The 19,316-nt window shown below is 44.7% G+C and overlaps 1 protein-coding gene and 1 long non-coding RNA gene across 4 annotated transcripts in view; one reads left to right on the top strand and one right to left on the bottom strand.

The window, feature by feature from the left end:
* Positions 1 to 3,437, bottom strand: part of RAD23B (RAD23 homolog B, nucleotide excision repair protein) — a 43,483-nt gene extending 40,046 nt beyond the window's left edge. The window contains exon 1 of one of the 2 annotated variants that reach the window (XM_020878219.2): positions 2,965 to 3,437. In XM_020878219.2, coding sequence (XP_020733878.1) covers positions 2,965 to 3,030 — 66 coding nt within the window. In that variant the 5' untranslated portion in view covers positions 3,031 to 3,437. The remainder of the gene's footprint in view (positions 1 to 2,964) is intronic. The other variant, XM_070459341.1, reaches the window with a different exon arrangement.
* A 147-nt stretch (positions 3,438 to 3,584) lies between these two features.
* On the top strand, positions 3,585 to 18,796 carry LOC110127847 (uncharacterized). 2 transcript variants are annotated; one of them, XR_011484949.1, is made up of 4 exons: positions 3,585 to 3,765; positions 13,497 to 13,594; positions 14,722 to 14,821; positions 18,019 to 18,796. It is a non-coding gene; the product is annotated as an uncharacterized lncRNA (long non-coding RNA). The 2 variants fall into 2 exon arrangements; XR_011484947.1 differs by lacking the exon at positions 3,585 to 3,765 and having other exon boundaries at positions 12,735 to 13,594.
* Positions 18,797 to 19,316: the final 520 nt, after the last annotated feature.

The following is a 19,316-nucleotide window of genomic DNA, read 5'->3' on the forward strand; positions in this document are numbered from 1 at the left end:
CAAGTTACTTAAGTAATTTAAGGTTCCTTAGTTACTTCCAGGTAAAAAAATCAAACCTCTGAGTGGCCAACAGAGAGGTTTCAGAGACCAAAATCTGTTCATTTTATGTGAATCTCCCTAGAAGTCTCACTAAAATCCTATTTTTCCCCCTTTATTTTAGATTCATTTTCCTAATATCCTTGGCTATCTAGTTTTCACAAACAGGATACTTACAGTCTGCCAATAATTATACAATTTTCATTGCTTCTTTTCTTACTTGAATGCTCTCAAATACAGTATTAAAAATAAATGTTAATTTTAAAATCACTATAAAGATGTAATTAAAATAGCTGTAATATTCCCCCATTTCTGAAATTTAAGTCCATTAAAGTAAAAACCCACAAGTCATTTTAAAATAAATGTTCCAGAATATCCCGACTGAATGTTTTCATGTCTTGTCCCAGACTAACAATGTTAGGTTTTACATTTATATAAACAGCAACAAAAAACTGAAGAAGCAACTCTGTAACTAAGCTTTCTGAAAATCTACCTCCAGAAGTATAGTTTATACTTTATATAAATAAACTGGATAATAGCTAATTATCTATACAAACACAATATTGGCTCTAAGATAATGAATGCATAAAATGCCTAAAGAGCAATACAAATCTAGTAGAACATAAATATTTCAGTGGAGCTGTAAAGTCACTGCATATCTTCAATAAACCCAGGAATATAAAACAAAAATACAACACACACAAACAAACCCCAAACCTTTAGGCTTCAATAATTCTGGAACTAATTGTGAATACCAGAATAAAGTTCCTGCGGCACCAACATTACAAAAAAACCAAAGTTAAAAGATACTTTATGGAAAATTTTGGCTGAAAACATTAAACAGCTGCATTTTCACTTCCATCCTTTAACTTATAAGTACACACCAAGCAGCAAAGGAATATCCAGGAAGAATTTGATTTGCTAGTAATAGCAAGCCACAGGTGTTGTCAATTTTGAGGACACTCAATTTCTCATCAAAACTTGGTATCTCTTGTACCTTTTAAGAACTTATCATGTAGCATGATTACACATGCTACTTAATTAAGTACCTTGAACTAAAATCATTTTGTGCCACAGTTTTAAAAAGGTTGGGAACTACATTTTTAAATAATTCAAAATGTAGAAAACTTCCTCGCTCAAAGGTACCCATTGATTAATAACTGATTCCATTTACTGACCACCAATTAAATACTATTTAATCTTCACATCTTTGTAAAACAGGTACATAGCAAATTGTTAGAGCCGCAAATGGGTGCTCACGTTTAATTAATTAACCAACACTAAGTAGTCATGTATGGATGTGAGAGTTGGACTGTAAAGAAAGCTGAGCATCCAAGAATTGATGCTTTTGAACTGTGGTGCTGTGGTGTTGGAGAAGATTCTGGAGAGTCCCTTGGACTGCAAGGAGATCCAATCAGTCCATCCTAAAGGAAATCAGTCCTGAATATCAGTGGATGGACTGATGCTGAAGCTGAAACTCCATTACTTGGCCACCGGATGCGAAGAAGTGACCCATTGGAAAAGACCCTGATGCTAAGAAAGGTTGAAGGCGGACAACAGAGGATGAGATGGTTGAATGGCATCACCGACTCAATAGACATGAGTTTAAATGTGTAAGCTCCAGGAGTTGGTGATGGACAGGGAGGCCTGGCGTGCGGCGGTCCACAGGGTCGCAAAGAGTCCGACACGACTGAGCGACTGAACTGAAGGTCCCTGACCTCCAGCAAAATTGAATCAATCATTTTGAAAAATACAGACGGGCAGAAAGTTGCTGCTGTAAATACAGCACTGTGACAACCTCAAAGGTGTGCAGACTCACACTTCCAGAACACAAGTAAGTTTACACTGAATGGCAATTTTTAGATCTTGGCATAAAGTTGTACTGATTTCAACACAGTGGCTTTTTGCGGTCACAAATACAGAGGATGACATGAGAATTTAACACGTGAAGTTTGAGTCGCTCAAGAGTTTACAGAAGAGATTCAGAGTTTTTATTTTCTTTATTTCTCCTCTGAAAGGTTATTATTTGGGGGCTGGGTGCAGACTTCCGACTCCTACAATTTCAAGGCTTCTAACACAGGGAACTCGCTAATGTGGAGTTAAGTTTGCGCCTGGATTTACTGGAAGGGCTCTAATGCAACAATCTTCACCACCAAAGAGGCCTCGAAGTGCAATCAACGTATGGGTGTGGGCTGGGTGGCGGCAGAACTGCAGCGAGACGATTCGAGATTTATGCAAATAAAAGGGTCACCAATTCTGCGGCGAAGAGGGCAAAAAAATGCATTTTCACCACCCCTCACACTCACACTCTGCGGCTGACAGAACCCGATACCATTTTATTTAAGGCTCATTATCTCCAGTTACCACCTCCAAGACCTCAGCGCCTAACCAGGTCCACGCAGAGACAGTGGCGACGCCTACCTCTCCCTCCCCAATCTGTGCACCCACACCCGGGAGCCCAGCTCGACCGCCCAGGCCACCCTGACGTCCCCTCCCCCTCTGGCCCCTCCGCCGAGAGCGCCCAGGCCGAGGCCTCCGGTGCCCCGCTAGCGCGTGCTTCACGCCATATGCTACCCGGGCTTCGGTGTCCGACCACTGCTTCCCCTCACTCCTGCCACAAAACTGCCACAAAGCCCGCAGCCCACCCTGAAGGTTCAGCGGGCCGCGCGCCGCCGGGTCCCTGGCCCTACCCGCGCCCGGAGCCCGCAGGCCTCATAAGCGCCCGGGTCCCTAGAACCCCCGCTCGCCATGCCCTCTCGGGTGCACCGCGGCTCTACCCGGTCGGGCTCCGCTCGAAGCTGAGGTCGGGGCCCCGCACGCGGTCCCGCCGCGCCACCACCACCCCCCCACCCCAGCCCAGGCCCTCCCGGCGCCTCGCGCGGACCGCCCCCGATCCGTGCCGGGCCCAGCGCTCTCCGCCGCACTCACCGTCTCGTCGGGGTCGATGTCGATCTTGAAGGTCTGCTGCTGGAGGGTCTTCAGGGTGACCAGCATGGTGCCGTCGCGCAGCTCCGCTGCCGGGCCTGCTCCGGGTGCTGGCCGCTGGGCGGGGTCTGTGGCCTGGCGGGGCCCCGGGGTCGCCCGCGCTCCTCGCGCACTCGGGAGGAAGGCGGTGGGGGTGGGGGCTTGTCACATTCGCCCTGCAGAGCGGCCTCTCCCCCAGTCCTGGCCCCCGGCCGCGCCGCTCCCTCCGCGACTGCGGCCTTCCTCGCGAGCTCGGGCCACCGTGCTTCCTCACGCGCCCGGTTACCAGCCACTGGGTCTGCAGGAAGTGCGAGGGGCTCTGCGAGAGGAGCTGAGAATCCGCTAGCTCACCACAGGCTGGTGGCCGCCATCATCGTGACTCGCCGAGACGCGCCCTCCCCCCACCAACCTAAAAACCTGGGGGGGATGGGACCGGGCTGGCAGAGCGCGCAGGCGTAGGGTGCGGCGAGGCTGTGCGCAGGCGCAGCTAAGAACTCCGCCCCGGAATTGGGGCGGGGCGGATTGCCGCTCTGGAATGTCGGCCGTCTGGAAGGCGCGTGCGCAGGCGCAGTCAGTGGGCGTCGCGGGGGGTGGAGCTCAGGGCTTCCTCGTCGCGTCTGTTTCTGGGGCCTTCTCCCGCCCGCTGTCGCTCCGCCTACGTGCAGAGTCCGGTTGCATGAGTTGCGCAATCCGTAGCCGGGGAAGCGCTACGTGGAGACAGAACAGAGTGGATGGCGATCCCTGGAACTGGGGAGCTAGAGGGCGGTAGGTCGGGGCGAGGTTTAAGTGAAAGGGTCGTGGGCAACCAGAATAGTGGGCCGGCGCTTGCTGGGCGCTTGCTGTGAGGCTGAACCCTTGTGCTGGGATTCATTTACCCTGAGAACACTGACTTCAGCGCCAGACCAAGTTAATGGACCTTGCGCCTAAATATAAGATCAAGTTATATCACTTCCCCAGGCAGATCTGTCCAATGGCACCTCATCTCATGAGTAAAAGTGAAAGTTCCTAGAGCTGGATACACAGCCCCTACCTCTCACATCCTCTCGGCTTGCACTCGACGTTGTTGGTGGATGTTCAGCAAATGCTCTCACCTGAGAGTCTACCTTCACCCTTGCCGTTTCCGCTCCGAGTCCTCTGTTCCTGATACCTGGGTGGCTGGCCATCTCACTTCCTTCAAATCCTTGCTCAGATGTCGCCTTCTCAGGGAGATCGACTCTGGATACCCAACAGCAACTTCCCTAGTTTCGTTACCCTGCTGTTTTTTTCTATAGCACTTCAGTTCAGTTCAATTTAGACGCTCAGTCGTGTCCGACTCTCTGCGACCCCATAACTGCAGCACGCCAGGCTTCCCTGTCCATCACCAACTCCCGGAGCTTACTCAAAGTCAGGTCTGTCGGGTCGGTGATGCCATCCAACCATCTCATCCTTTGTCGTCCCCTTATATTAATACATATTTATTGGGTTTATCATCTTTCTCCCTTCAGCAAATCACAGGCAAGCTGCACAAAGGCAAAGATTTTGTTGTGTTGCGTGATGCACCCCTAGCACGAAGAAACATGCCTGGAGTGTAATGCAGGCACAGTAAATATTTTTGGAATCCATGAATGTGCTCTCGGTTTCTCATCAGTAAAATGGGGATAATAATAGCACTCAACTTCATTGATTATTGGAGGGGGGTGTTGAATAGTGTATATAAAATCTTTGTACCAGGAACACACAGAGTTAGTAGCCCATAAGTAGATAGCTGTTTGTAGTATGCCCATTTCAACTAAGAAAACTGAAGTATAGAGATGATGAGTAACATACCTGGAGTCACCCACCTGCTAAGTGGCAGGTCCAGAATCTGAATCCAAGCAGAATGATCCCAAAGTCTATGCTCCTAGGTGCCTGGCATTCCTCTCTCTTAATTAGGTACTCTGCTGCACATTTAGGGGCTTCCCTGATAGCTCAGGCAGTAAAGAATCCGCCCGCAATGCGGGAGACCAGGGTTCAATTCCTGGGTCGGGAAGATCCCCTGGAGAAGTGATAGGCTACCCACTCCAGTATTCTTGGGCTTCCCCTTATGGCTTAGCTGGTAAAGATTCTGCCTGCAATGCTGGAGACCTGGGTTCAGCTGCACATTTAACTTAAAGTAATTCAAATGCAAAATTACAGTTAGGTCACTAGCTGTATGACTAATTGCAAATTACCCCCACTGTACCAGCATCCTCACTGAAATAATGTCACTGCTTGGTTTCCGGGAGCCCAGATCTTAATTCTTCCATGGAACCTTGCCTGACCAGCCTCCCTCTCGGCTAACCTGGTGTTGCCCTATTCAGAGCACATGTCTCCCTGTATTGTAATTTAGCATCTAACCCTCCACCCTCTGTTTTCCCCTATATCTATTGTTAGTCACCAGGTGATCTCATCTTATCTCTTGTTTTGAAATACCTCTCGCCTGGACTTTTACCCTTAGTTATCGTTAGCTGATTGCCTGCACAGTATCTTTTTAAAAAATATGTATTTAGCTGTGCTGGGTCTTTGCTGTGGCACATGGGGTCTTTCGTTGCAGTGCACAGGCTTAGTTACCCTGCAGCATGTGGGATCTAAGTTTCCCAGATCAGAGATTGAATTCACACCCTCTCGTTTGGAAGGCAGATTCTTAACCACTAGACCACCAGGGAAGTCCCAACACAATATCTTGACTTGAAATAAGCGTCTGAGACTTAACATGGCCAAACAGAACCATTGACCCTCTGGGCCTCCCTCCCCCCTGAAACCTGTTCTCCCAGTTTCCCCCCATCTTAGTTCATGGCACCGCCATCAACCCACATGCTCAGACCAAAAATCTAGTCATCACGCCTGATAAGTTCTTCCCTCTCCTCTTCCCTGCACCAGCCACCACATCTAATCCATTATCAAGTCCTATCAGCTTTATTCTCCAAGTTATATCCCCAAATCAGCTGTTTCTCACCATTTTGACTTCTAAAACCCTAGGCTAGTCCATCAACATCTTTCATTTCAGTTCATCTTTCAAAGAGTCCTGTCCTACTTTTTGTGATCCCATGGACTGCAGCATGCCAGGCTTCCCTGTCCATCACCAACTCCTGGAGCTTGCTCAGACTCATGCCACCCAACCGTCTCATCCTCTGTCATCCTCTTCTCCTCCTGCTCTCAATCTTTCCCAGCATCAGGATCTTTTCAACATCTTTCACCTGCCTCCAAACTGGTCTCTCCGCTTCTGCTCTTTTTCAACCTCCTCAGCCATCAGAGTGGTCTTTTTCAGATACAAATCATGTCACATCATTCTTAATACCTAATTATATTTGAGAATAAAATTCAAACTCCTTACCTGACCTTGTAAATTTAACTGACCTTGAACATTTCATGCAAAGATGGACTCAATAAAGGACAGAAATGGCATGAACCTAACAGAAGCAGAAGATATTAAGAAGAGGTGGCAAGAATACACAGAAGAACTATACAAAAAAGATCTTCATGACCTAGATAATCACGATGGTGTGATCACTCACCTAGAGCCAGACATCCTGGAATGTGAAGTCAGGTGGGCCTTAGGAAGCATCATTATGAACAAAGCCAGTGGAGGTGATAGAATTCCAGCTGAGCTATTTCAAATCCTAAAAGATGATGCTGTGAAAGTGCTGCACTCAGTATGCCAGTAAATTTGGAAAACTCAGCAGTGGCCATGGGACTGGAAAAGGTCAGTTTTCATTCCAGTCCCTAAGAAAGGCAATGCCAAAGAATGCTCAAACTACTACACAGTTGCACTCATCTCACACGCTAGCAAAGTTATGCTCAAAATTCTCCAAACCAGGCTTCAACAATACGTGAACCGTGAACTTCCAGATGTTCAAGCTGGTTTTAGAAAAGGCAGAGGAACCAGAGATCAAATTGCCAACATCCGCTGGATCATCAAAAAAACATGAGAGTTCCAGAAAAACATCTATTTCTGCTGTATTGACTATGCCACAGCCTTTGACTATGTGGATCACAATAAACTGTGGAAAACTCTGAAAGAGATGGGAATACCAGACCACCTGACCTGCCTCTTGAGAAATCTGTATGCAGGTCAGGAAGCAACAGTTAGAACTGGACATGGAACAACAGACTAGTTCCAAATAGGAAAAGGAGTACATCAAGGCTGAATATTGTCACTGTACTTACTTAACTTACATGCATAATACATCATGAGAAACGCTGGGCTGGATGAAGCACAAGCTGGAATCAAGATTGCCGGGAGAAATATCAATAACCTCAGATATGCAGATGACACCACCCTTATGGCAGAAAGTGAAGAACTAAAGAGCCTCTTGATGAAAGTGAAACAGGAGAGTGAAGAAGTTGGCTTAAAGCTCAACATTCAGAAAACTAAGATCATGATATCTGGTCCCATCACTTCATGGCAAATGGAGAAACAGTGGATACAGTGTCAGACTTTATTTTGGGGGGCTCCAAAATCACTGCAGATGGTGACTACAACCATGAAATTAAAAGACGCTTACTCCTTGGGAGAAAAGTTATGACCAACCTAGACAGCATATTAAAAAGCAGAGATGTTACTTTGCCAACAAAAGTCCATCTAGTCCAGGCTGTGGTTTTTCCAGTAGTCATATGGATGTGAGATTTGGACTGTAAAGAAAGCTGAGTGCCGAAGAATTGGTGCTTTTGAACTGTGGTGTTGGAGAAGACTCTTGAGAGTCTGTTGGACTGCAAGGAGATCCAACCAGTCCATCCTAAAGGAAATCAGTCCTGAATATTCATTGGCAGGACTGATGCTGAAGCTGAAACTCCAGTACTTTTGTCACCTCATACAAAGAACTGACTCATTTGAAAAGACCCTGATGCTGGGAAAAATTGAAAGCAGGAGGAGAAGGGGACAACAGAGGATGAGATGGTTGGATGGCATCACTGACTCAATGGACATGAGTTTGAGCAAGCTCTGGAAGTTGGTGATGGACAAGGAAGCGTGGTGTGCTGCAGTCCCTGGGGTTGCAAAGAGTTGGACAGGACTGAATGACTGCACTGAACTGACCCAACCTTGGGGAGCTCACATGATCTGCCAAACTCTCTGGCTTCATCTCTTCCCTTCTCCCTCTCATTCACCGTCATCCCTCTGCACCACTTTTCTTTCATACCCCAAATAGGCCATGCTGGTTCTAATCTCTTGGCCTTTGCATTTGAATTTATTTCAGCTTGAAATTCTCTTCCCAGATCTTTGAATGACTAGCTTTTCATCATTTAGAGTCCAAGTCATAATTTACTTCCCCAGATTTCTCCAGCAACTTTAATTATATAATAAACATACATTAACCCTTTAGGCAAGGTACCATTCGAGGCACTTTCCATGGAACCTCATATCTGAGCCCCACCAAACTATGTGATATCTGCAACAGGAGTGCGTGCATGCAAAGTCACTTCAGCCATGTACGACTCTGTGCTACCCTATGGACTGTAGCCTGCCAGGCTTCTCTGTCCATGGGACTCTCCAGACAAGAATACTGGAGTGGGTTGCCATGCTGTCATCCAGGGGATCTTCCCAACCCAGAGACTGACCCTGTGTCTCTTATATATTCTGTATTGGCAGGTAGTCTCTTTATCACTAGGGCCACCTGGGAAGCCCATCTACAATTCAGTTCAGTTCACTCAGTCGAGTCCAACTCTTTGCAACCCCAGGGACTGCAGCACACCACGCTTCCATGTCCATCACCAACTCCCGGAGCTTGCTCAAACTCTTGTCCATTGAGTCAGTGATGCCATCCAACCATCTCATCCTCTGTCGTCCCCTTCTCCTCCCGCCTTCAATCTTTCCCAGCATCAATCTGTTCCAGTGGGTCAGTTCTTTGTATGAGGTGACCAAAGTATTGGAGCTTCAACTTCAGCATCAGTCCCTCTAATGACTATTCAGGACTGATTTTCTTTAGAATTGACTGGTTTGATCTCCTTGCGGTCCAAGGGACTCTCGAGAGTCTTCTCCAACACCACAGTTCAAAAGCATCAGTTCTTTGGCGCTCAGCTTTCTTTATAGTCCAACTCTCACATCCGTACATGACTACTGAAAAACCATAGCTTTGACTAGATGGGCCTTTGTCGGCAAAGTGATGTCTCTGCTTTTTAATGCCATCTAGGTTTGTTATAGCTTTTCTTCCAAGGACCAAGCATCTTTTAATTTCATGGTTGTAGTCACCATCTGCTGTGATTTTGGAGCCCCCCAAAAATAAAGTCAGCCATTGTTTACACTGTATCCCCATCTATTTGCCTTGGAGTGACGGGACCGAATGCCATGATTTTAGTTTTCTGAACATTGAGCTTTTTTTTTTTTTTTTTTTTTTGTGAACGTTAAGCTTTAAGCCAAATTTTTCACTTTCATCAAGAGGCTCTTTAGTTCTTCTTCACTTTCTGCCATAAGGGTGGTGTCATCTGCGTATTTAAGGTTGTTGATGTTTCTCCCAGCTGTCTTGATTCCAGCCTTGTGCTTCATCCAGCCTGGCATTTCACATGATGTACTCTGCATATACATTAAATAAGCAGGGTGACAATATGCAGCCATGCCGTACTCCCTTCCCGATTTGGAACCAGTCCATTGTTCCATGTCCAGTTCTAAGTGTTGCTTCTTGACCTGCATACAGATTTCTCAGGAGGCAGTTAAGGTGGTCTGGTATTCCCATCTCTTGAAGTATTTTCCACTTTGTTGTGATCCACACAGTCAAAGTCCATCTACAGTAGGACCCTTCTTTAAGTTTTTTCATGGCTCTACCTGAAATTATTTTTTTTTTTATTTTCTTGGCTAAATAGTACAAGTTGGGCAGGCTGTATGCCTCCTTGTCTAATGTAGGTGTGTTTGCCCAGAGTCCCGCAGTTTACATAATAGATGAAGGGACCCCCCTCCAACTCGCCAGTGCAAAGGCCACCAAGGTGAGGGTGCTTATGAGCAAAGCCTTGTAGGATAGACCTTGAGCTTCTTCAGGAGCTATTGGGCCAAAATATAAAGATGGAAGGGTGTCATTACTTCCAAATACTTGAGAACAAGCCAGGGAATTTTACTTGTGTATTTGGAAGTCAGTCAAATGATTTCAGGGAAGAAGATGAGCAAGCACAGATGCAATAGCTGCTGACTTAGAAAATACTGGGGTAGAACATGCCAGAGTCCAGGCCATTCATTCATTCATCAAGTAATTCTTGAGACTTTCTCCATGCCAGGAACTGTTTTAGGTGCTGAGGATACAATAGGGAGCAAAGTCCCTGCCCTCATGGAGCTTGTATTCTAGTGGAATAATAGATAATAAACTAAAAATTAAAATTATAACAGATGGGGGTACTGATAAGTACTATTTTTTTAAAAGAACATGAAGAAGATCAGTAGTGCTAAGAAATGATATACTTGCTCCAGAGAATGTGCCAGCTATTTTTCATTCCCCTCCCTCACCTTTTTAAAAAATATTTTTTCGGCTGCATCAGGTCTTAACTGCAGCATGCAGGATCTTCATTTCATCATGCAGGATCTTTCACTGTGACGCAGGGACTCTAGTTGTAGCTCATGGACTCAGTAGTTGCAGCATGTGGGCTTAGTTGAGGCATGTGGGATCTTAGTTCCCCAACCAGGGATCAGACCCACGTCCCCTGCATTTAAAGTCAGGCAGTGTCCATGTTAGTTGTTCAGTCGTGTCTGACTCCTTGCGACCCCATGGACTATATAGTCCCCTAGGCTCCTCTGTCCGTGGAATTCTCCAGGCAAGAATACTGCAGTGGGATGCCATTCCCTTCTCCAGGGGATCTTCCTGACCCAGGGATTGAACCCAGGTCTCCCACATTGCAGGCAGATTCTTTACCATCTGAACCCCCTGGGGAGCCCTCCTGCATGGCAAAGCAGATTCTTAACCACTGGACTGCCAGGGAAGTCCCCCTCCCCCATCCTCTTTCTTACCCCTTCTTCACCCAGCAGTTGGTCCCGAGAGGACTGCGCTGGATGGGCTTCCACAGTTGGCTTCTCGGGGAGTCCTAGCAGGAGACGACTGAGGGAGGAACGCGAAACTAGGTGTGTGGTTGGCAGTGCTCTTTATATAGGATAGTTGCTTCTGTGTGGCCTTCCATGTGCCTCTTCCTTCCAGGTTCTGGTAAGTGTTCCCTAGAGGGCCCTGCTTCTCACTGCAGGGTGCTGCCCTGTCCTTGTAGCATGCCTGCACACTTCCCTACATCATTGTGAAGAGTCCCTTTATTAAATCTCCCTGGATTACACCTCGTTAGTTTCATAGGACTGCTAAAACAAAGTACCCTGAACTGAGTGGCTTAAAACAACAAAAAGTTATTGTCTCAGACTTTTGGAGGCTAGAAGTCCAAAATTAAGATGTTGGTAAGGCAGTGCTCTCTCTGATACCTGACACACAGATTCTTCATTGCCTCTTCCTTGCTTCTGGTGACTTGCTGGCAATCATTGGCATGCTGTGGTTTCCTGCACCACCTCAATCTCTGCTTCCATCATCATCTGATGTTCTCCTCCTGTATGTCTGTCCCTCTGTCTCTTCTTACAAGGACAGGAACAGAATAGGAAAAACTCTTATTGTGTCTCCTCTACTCAGCTCTTTATTACTACTTTTAATATTTACTTCTGATCACCAAATAGGTAGGTTTATTTTTCCCCATGCCAAGTAATTCTCCAGTTCTCTGCAGACACCAGTTGGGTATCCTACAGTGTGACTCAGTCCTGACACTACCTGGAGTTAGCGTCTGATCCCACATGGCTTCCCTGGTTGCTCAGATGGTAAAGAATCCGCCTGCAATTCGGGAAACCTGGGTTCGATCCCTGGGTTGGGAAGATCCCCTGGAGAAGAGAATGGCAGCTCACTCCAGGATTCTTACCTGGGAAATCCCATGGACAGAGGAAGCAGGCGGGCTACAGTCCATGGGGTCACAAAGAGTCAGACACAACTGAGCAATTGAGCATGCAGGCATGCATGTAGCAGCTACAGCTTGTAGTTCATTGGGACTATCTTGTGTCCCCTCACGGAGTGCTCCCCCTTTGAAGACAAGACTTCTAACCACACAGGTTTCAGAAATATGGGATCAGAAAGGTCCTCAGTGGGTCACTGGGAGTGGTAAATGGGCCCATTCCTGCTTTCCTGCCTTGATTTCTGGACCACCTGGTCTTCCTGCTAGGGACACAGTACCCTGTAGGACACTTTCATTCAGTCTGTAGGTTCTACCCTAGAGAATGAGACCCTGTTCTAGCACAGTATTGCCCCTGAAAGTGAAAATGAAAGTTGCTCAGTTGTGTCTCCTCTTTGAGACCCTATGGACTATATAGTTCATGGAATTCTCCAGGCCAGAATACTGAAGTAGGTAGCTTTTCCCATCTCCAGGGGATCTTCCCAACCCAGGGATCGAACCCAGGTCTCCCACATTGCAGGCGGATTCTTTACCAGCCGAGCCACCCAGGATTGCCCCTGAAATGGTGCTTCATCTGCACCACCAGCAGCTCGTTCCATCACTCTCTCAGGTTGGCACTTGGGGGGGAAGGTGGTGGTGGTAAGACCAATAGGTCCCGTGATCATGGGATCCCTCCCAAACCTCCTTCACTGTGAAGTGGGTCCCCTGGCTGGGTGCTGTTATGGGTAGGGTTCTGGTCTATGGGTCAGGCACTCTCTAAACTGCAGAATGGTAGAGGCTGAAGCTCTTGTACTTCACAGTACAAACGTGTGCTGAGAATAATTATCTGTTCTTACGTGAACAAATTGCTTGGCCTTCCAGGGTGCAAAGGACCCAGTGAAGTCAACTTGTTACCATGTGACCAGTAGGTCCCTCAGAGAATAGTACCAGATCGGGGATTCATCTCTGGCTTCTCTCTCTGGCAGGTTGGACATTCAGAGGTGATCGTGGCTAGACTATCCTTACCAAGGATGGTCATGCCAAGAGGCCATGCATTGCCTCCACCTCTGCCACCACGGTCACTCCCCTCAATTGCCTATCATGTTTCTACTCTTGTTTTCTCATGGTCTATTCTAGATATAATAGCCATATTCTTTTAAAAATATAGATCAGTTCACTACTGCTAAAAACCCTGTACTAGCTTCCCACTTCATCAGTAAAATCTCAAATCTTTACGTCGCTCCCCTCCCTCCATCCTCTTTGTTACTCTTCTGATGTCATCAGCTATATATTTCCCCAGGTGCAACCTGCTACAGCCTCGCTGTCTCTTGAGTTCACCAGGTCCCCTGTAACCTGGTCTGTTGATCTCTACTTCCCGAGACACTCTTGCACATGTTCTTTCCCTCACATCCTCCAATCATTGCTCCAATTTTCAACTTCTCAATGAACCCTGCTCTGACCCCCTGACCGCCCTGTTTGCCGTGACAATGTCCGTTTCCCAGTCAACACTCCCTGTACCCCTTACCCTGCTCTCCTCCTCTTCTAACACACCATATTGTTTATTTATTTATTATGTGTCTTTAGTGTCTATCTCCCATGGTGGAAGACAGGGATCTTTGTCTGTTTTACTTGTTCAGATTCTGTAAGCACCAGGCGGAGTGCCAAGAACAGAGAAAGAACTCAACGGTGAAAGGAAAATTCAGCCACCCATCAAAAAAAAGCATATTAAAACAAGGTGATATTGTTATGTGTTAAAATTAACAATTAAGACTAGCCTCCAATGATATTAAAAACTGTATGACAAAAAATGTTTTCATAGTTTGCTGGTGACTTTGCAGTTTGTTACAATCTTTTGGAAAGCCGTTTAGCCTTATGAAAGTGAAAGTGAAGTCGCTCAGTTGTGTCCGACTCTTTGTGATCCCGTGGACTGTAGCCCACCAGGCTCCTCCATCCATGGGATCTTCCAGGCATGAATACTGGAGTGGGTTGCCATTTCCTTCTCCAGGGGATCTTCCCAACCCAGGGATCGAAGCCGGGTCCCCGCATTGTAGGCAGACGCTTTACCGTCTAAGCCACCACGGTCACCCAGTTAGCCTTATAGGTGGTTCTTAACTCTTGGAATTTCAACTCTTGTGTGTGTGACTTTGCGACCCCGTGGACTGTAGCCCGCCAGTCTCCTCTGTTCATGGGATTTCCCATGTGAGAATACTGGAGTGGGTTGCCATTCCTTTCTTGATCCTGGAATTGAACCCACGTCTCCTGCATTGGCAGGTGGATTCCGTACCACTGAGTCACCTAGGAAGCCCATTAACTCTTATACACATTACATGAATACTTCTGAAACTACTTTTCTCGGCTTAGCTATCTAACTGTGATTAGAAAAGTTGATGCAGTGGTGCAGTCAGCTGGCCACTGGGTCAAGGGTTCAAGGTTCACATGTTTTATGTTTAAACAGTATCATTTATGCAACCAAACATTCTCTCTTTTTTTTTTCATTTCAATTGATTTTCTCATTAATTTTGCAAGAAAGTAGAAAAATCGGTAGCAACAAGTTGTGAAATAGACCTTTTGCTAAAGTTCAATGTTTAAATAGTTTTGGTTCTTTTGTTTTTTTCCCCAATTCAACATTACTTTTCTCATTTAGCAGGTTTTTTCATTACTAGCTAAAGCTGATTTTAATACATGATACATTGCAAGTATACCTGACTTGTCTTTTGAGCTAAAAAATGTCGCTGGCTTTTTGTTGAAATCATGTTTATGTGTTAATTACTTTATTGTCATTTATTCTCCTGTATTTATTGGGAAGCAGTTATATGCCAGGCCCTACCTCTGTCTGATGGCTCTCTAAATCTCTGCCCTCAGGAAGTTAATAAGAGAAATAAACAAGTCAAAGATCTCTGCCATGTGCTGGGACTGATGCCGATTCCAGGAACGCAAAAAAGCCTGAGTGGCTTGTAATGAGGTAGGAGATGGACACAGGCATCCAACATCTTTTCAGTTCTCTATCTCCCTTTCACAGCTGGCCATCTAATCTCTCTATTGGTCACATGTTCTGAAAATTAGAGTTCTAATAGTATCTTGTCATAAACGAAACTGAATAAATTAATGTAATCCTATGGGCTTCCCTAAAGAAACTTTAGGGCATTTAAAAAGTTTTTTCTACTTTAAATGGAAAGTATGTGTTCCTTTTCCCAGGCCCATGTTTATTATTTGTGCTTTTGCAATACATGCAATGTATGTGTTTTGCAGAGCTGTTACACTCTACATGCATATATATATGTATAATTTTTATTTAACTGTTTTATTTTTTGGCTGCACTGTGTCTCATTGCTGCCTGAGGGCTTCTCTCTACTTGCCTCAAATGGAGCTACTCTCTAGTTGCGGTGCATGGGCTCCTCATTGCAGTGGCTTCCCTTGTTGTGGAGCACAGGCTCCAAATAAATAAATAAATTTAAAAATAAGATATATCACCAGAACCAGACATGGAACAATGGGCTGGTTTCAAATTGGGAAAGGAGTACGTCAAGGCTATGTATTGTCACCCTGCTTATTTAACTTCTATGCAGAGTACATCACGTGAAATGCCAGGCTGGTTGAATCACAAGCTAGAATCAAAACTGCGAGGAGAAATATCAATAACCTCAGATATGCAGATGATACTCTAATGGCAGAAAGCAAAGAGGAACTAAAGAACCTCTTGATGTAGGTAAAAGAAGAGAGTGAAAAAGCTGGCTTAAAAGTCAACATTCAAAAAACTAAGATTACAACATCCAGTCCCATCACTTCATGGCAAGTAGATGGGGAAAAAATGAAAACAGTGACAGATTTTATTTTCTTGGGCTCCAAAATCACTGTGGACAGTGACTGCAGCCATGAAATTAAAAGACACTTGCTCCTTAGAAGGAAAGCCATGACAAACCTAGACAGCACATTAAAAAGCAGAGACATCACTTTGCTGACAAAGGTCCATCTAGTCAAAGCTATGGTTTTTCCAGCGGTCATGTATGGATATGAGAGTTGGACCATAAAGAAGGCTGAACACCAAAGAATTGATGCTTTTGAACTGTGGTGCTGGAGAAGACAGTTGAGAGTCCCTTGGACTGCAAAGAGATCAAACCAGTCAATCCTAAAGGAAATCAGTTCTGAATATTCATTGGAAGGACTGATGCTGAAGCTGAAGCTCCAATACTTTGGCCACCTGATGCAAAGAACCAACTCATTGGAAAAGACCTTGATGCTAGGAAAGATTGAGGGCAGGAAGAGAAAGGGGCAACAGAGGATAAGATTTTTGGATGGCATCACCAACTCAATGTACATGAGTGTGAGTTCATTTCCTTTAGCCTTGACTGGTTTGATCTTCTTGCAGTCCAAGGGACTCTCAAGAGTCTTCTCCAGCACCACAATTGCTTGGATTGATTAGTAAATACAAAAAAAATCAGACTACAGAAATGGAATAAATAAGAAGCAAGTGTTTGTCAAATTTCCAATTGGCAGCAAATATTCGAGCTTAAAAAAATACCCACAACGGAATTGACTACATAAAAATTTCATTGTCTCATTATAGTAACAGTGTAAACAGAATAGAAAGCATGCAGCAAACTGAAAAATGTTCCCAACATGTGACAAATTGAATATCTTTACTATATAAATTAGTCATACAAATTGAAAAGGAAAGCCTTACAATTCAATTAGGTTTACACAGAAAATTCACAGGAAAATTACATTTAGCCAATAAATAATAATGTGGATCATCATTTGAAGAGTGCTTATTATGTGTTTAAGTCCTTTTCTAAATGCCTGATATATTAACTTTTAATCCTTATATCCATTATGAAATGACTCTGGTCAACTTATTTAACCTTTCTGTGTCTCAGTTTCCCTCCTCCGTGAACATGTTTGAGAATTATTCCATGAAAGATGCAAAGAAGTGAGATTGCTGGGTCAAAAGAGAATGTGGATTTTCAGTACAACAAATCCTACCAAAATTCTATCCAAATTGCCACATATATTCTTATCAACTTCTTATCAACACAGTTTGAGAATACCAGTTTCCCCTGCCCCCCAGCCAACACTAAATAAGTTCTGTACTTTTCTTTTTTGCCAATTTGATGGGCATATCACTCTTGCCTCTCAAGAATTCAAGTCCTTTTCATCCTGAAAGCCAGATTGAATATCCACGTTTTCTTTGAAGAGTCCCGTCAACTGCCCAGTAAAACATTTTTCCTTCCTTTCAGTTCCCTCATCACTTTATCTATTCATTCAACAAACATTGTTGAGCATTTATTATATGTTCTAGTCAGTGCAGATAAAGCAACAGATAAACCAGGCAAAAATTTCTACCTTTATGGAGCTTACATTCTAAGGAGGAAGGCAGACAATAAAAATGAATGTAAATTTATAGAATCTTAAATAGCTAAGAACAAAGAAAGCTGATGTGGGGGATAAGGAGGTATCAGGATGGAAATAGAATTGAAATTTTAGGCACCGTGACTGAGGAAATCCTAGCAAAAGGTTGCTTGTGCCTTTCTTACAGCATTTACCACTTTCTAGTCCTCTCACCTGGAAACTCCCGTGGACGGAGGAGCCTGGCGGGCTGCGGTCCATGGGGTCGCTACGAGTCAGACACGACTGAGCGACTTCACTTTCACTTTTCACTTTCATGCATTGGAGAAGGAAATGGCAACCCACTCCAGTGTTCTTGCCTGGAGAATCCCAGGGACGGGGGAGCCTGGTGGGCTGCTGCCTATGGGGTCGCACAGAGTCGGACACGACTGAAGCGACTTAGGAGCAGCAGCAGCAGCAGTCTATGTTTATTTTTATTGTGATAAAATATACAACATACACTTCATCATTTTAATCATTTTAAACTACATAGTTCAATGACAGTAAGTATACATGCATTCACATAGTCGTGCAGCCATCACCACTGTTCACCTCCAGAACTTTGTCATCATCCCAAACTGAAAGTCTGTATCCCCTTGAACTGTAACTCTCCATTCTGCTCTCCCTCCCACCTTTCTGTGTCTGAATTTGATTACTCTGGGTACCTCATTTAAATGGAACCATACAGTATTTGTCCTGTGTTTGCTTTATTTCCCTTAGGGTAATTTCTGCAACGTTCATGTTGCAATATGTATCAGAATTTCTTTCTCTTTTAAGTTTGAGTAATATTTCATTGGAAAAGACCCAGATGCTGGGAAAGATTGAAGGCAGGAGAAGAAGGGGACGACAGAGGATGAGATGGTTGGATGGCATCACTGATTCAATGGACATGAGTTTGAGCAAGCTCCTGGAGATGGTGAAGGGCAGGGAAGCCTGGTGTGCTGCAGTCCATAAAGAGTTGGATGTGACTGAGCAACTGAAAAACAACAATATTCTATTATTTGTATGTACCACATTTTGTTTATCCATTCATCTGCCAAGGAACATTTGGGTTGTTTCTGGGTTTGTCTGTTATGAATAATGTAGTGAGCATAGGTGTGCATATATCAGTTCAAATCTCTTCTTTGAGTCTTTGAGGGTATAACCAGAAGTGGAATAACTGGATCAAATGGTAGTTATATGTTTAATTTTTTTAAGAACTACCATACTGTTTTTCATAGTGGATGCACCATTTTACATTTTTATCAGCAATGCACTAGGGTTCCAACTGCTCCACATCCTTGCAAAAACTTTTTTTTTAATAATAGACATCATAATGGGTTTTAAGTGGTATCACATTGTGGTTTTGAGTTGCATTTCCTTAATGATTAATGATGCTGAACATCTTAATCATGTGCTTTCTGGCCATTTGTGTGTCTTCTTTGGAAAAATGTCTGTCCAAAATGTCTTCGCCCATTTTTGAGTTGGATTGTTTGTTTTTTTGTCACTGCATTCTGAGCGTTCCCTATATACTCTGGATGTTAATCCCTTGTCAGATAAACAAGAGCACATAGTTTCTCCTGTGAGTTGTCTTTTTATTTTGGTAATAGTGTCTGTCTTAGTCCATTTGGACTATTGTAACAAAATTACCATAAACTGAGTAGTTTACAAACCACAGAAATTTGCATTTCACCACTCTGGAGGCTGGGAAGTCCCAGATCAAGGACTTCAAGCATCAAGCAGCTTCAGTGTCTGGGGAAGACCCACTTCCCGGTTCATAGATGGCGTCTTCTTGCTGTGTCCTCATGTGGGGAGGGAAGGAATCTCTGTAAGGGTACTGATCTCATTCATGACCCCATCACCTCCCAAAGGCCCACCTCCTGTAATATCATCACCTTACGGGTTTGGATCAACATACAAATTTTGAGGGGAAACAGACATTCAGACCATAGCAGTGTCCTTTGATGTAACAAATTTCTAAAATTTTAATGACATCCAGTTGGTCTATTTTTTTCTTTAGTAGACTCTGCTTTTGGTGTCATATCCAGGAAATTATGAAATCCAGTGTCATAAAGCTTTCCCCTGTTCTAAAAGTT

Source organism: Odocoileus virginianus, chromosome 31, assembly GCF_023699985.2.
Source record: "Odocoileus virginianus isolate 20LAN1187 ecotype Illinois chromosome 31, Ovbor_1.2, whole genome shotgun sequence".
NCBI classification, from domain to species: Eukaryota; Metazoa; Chordata; class Mammalia; order Artiodactyla; family Cervidae; genus Odocoileus; species Odocoileus virginianus.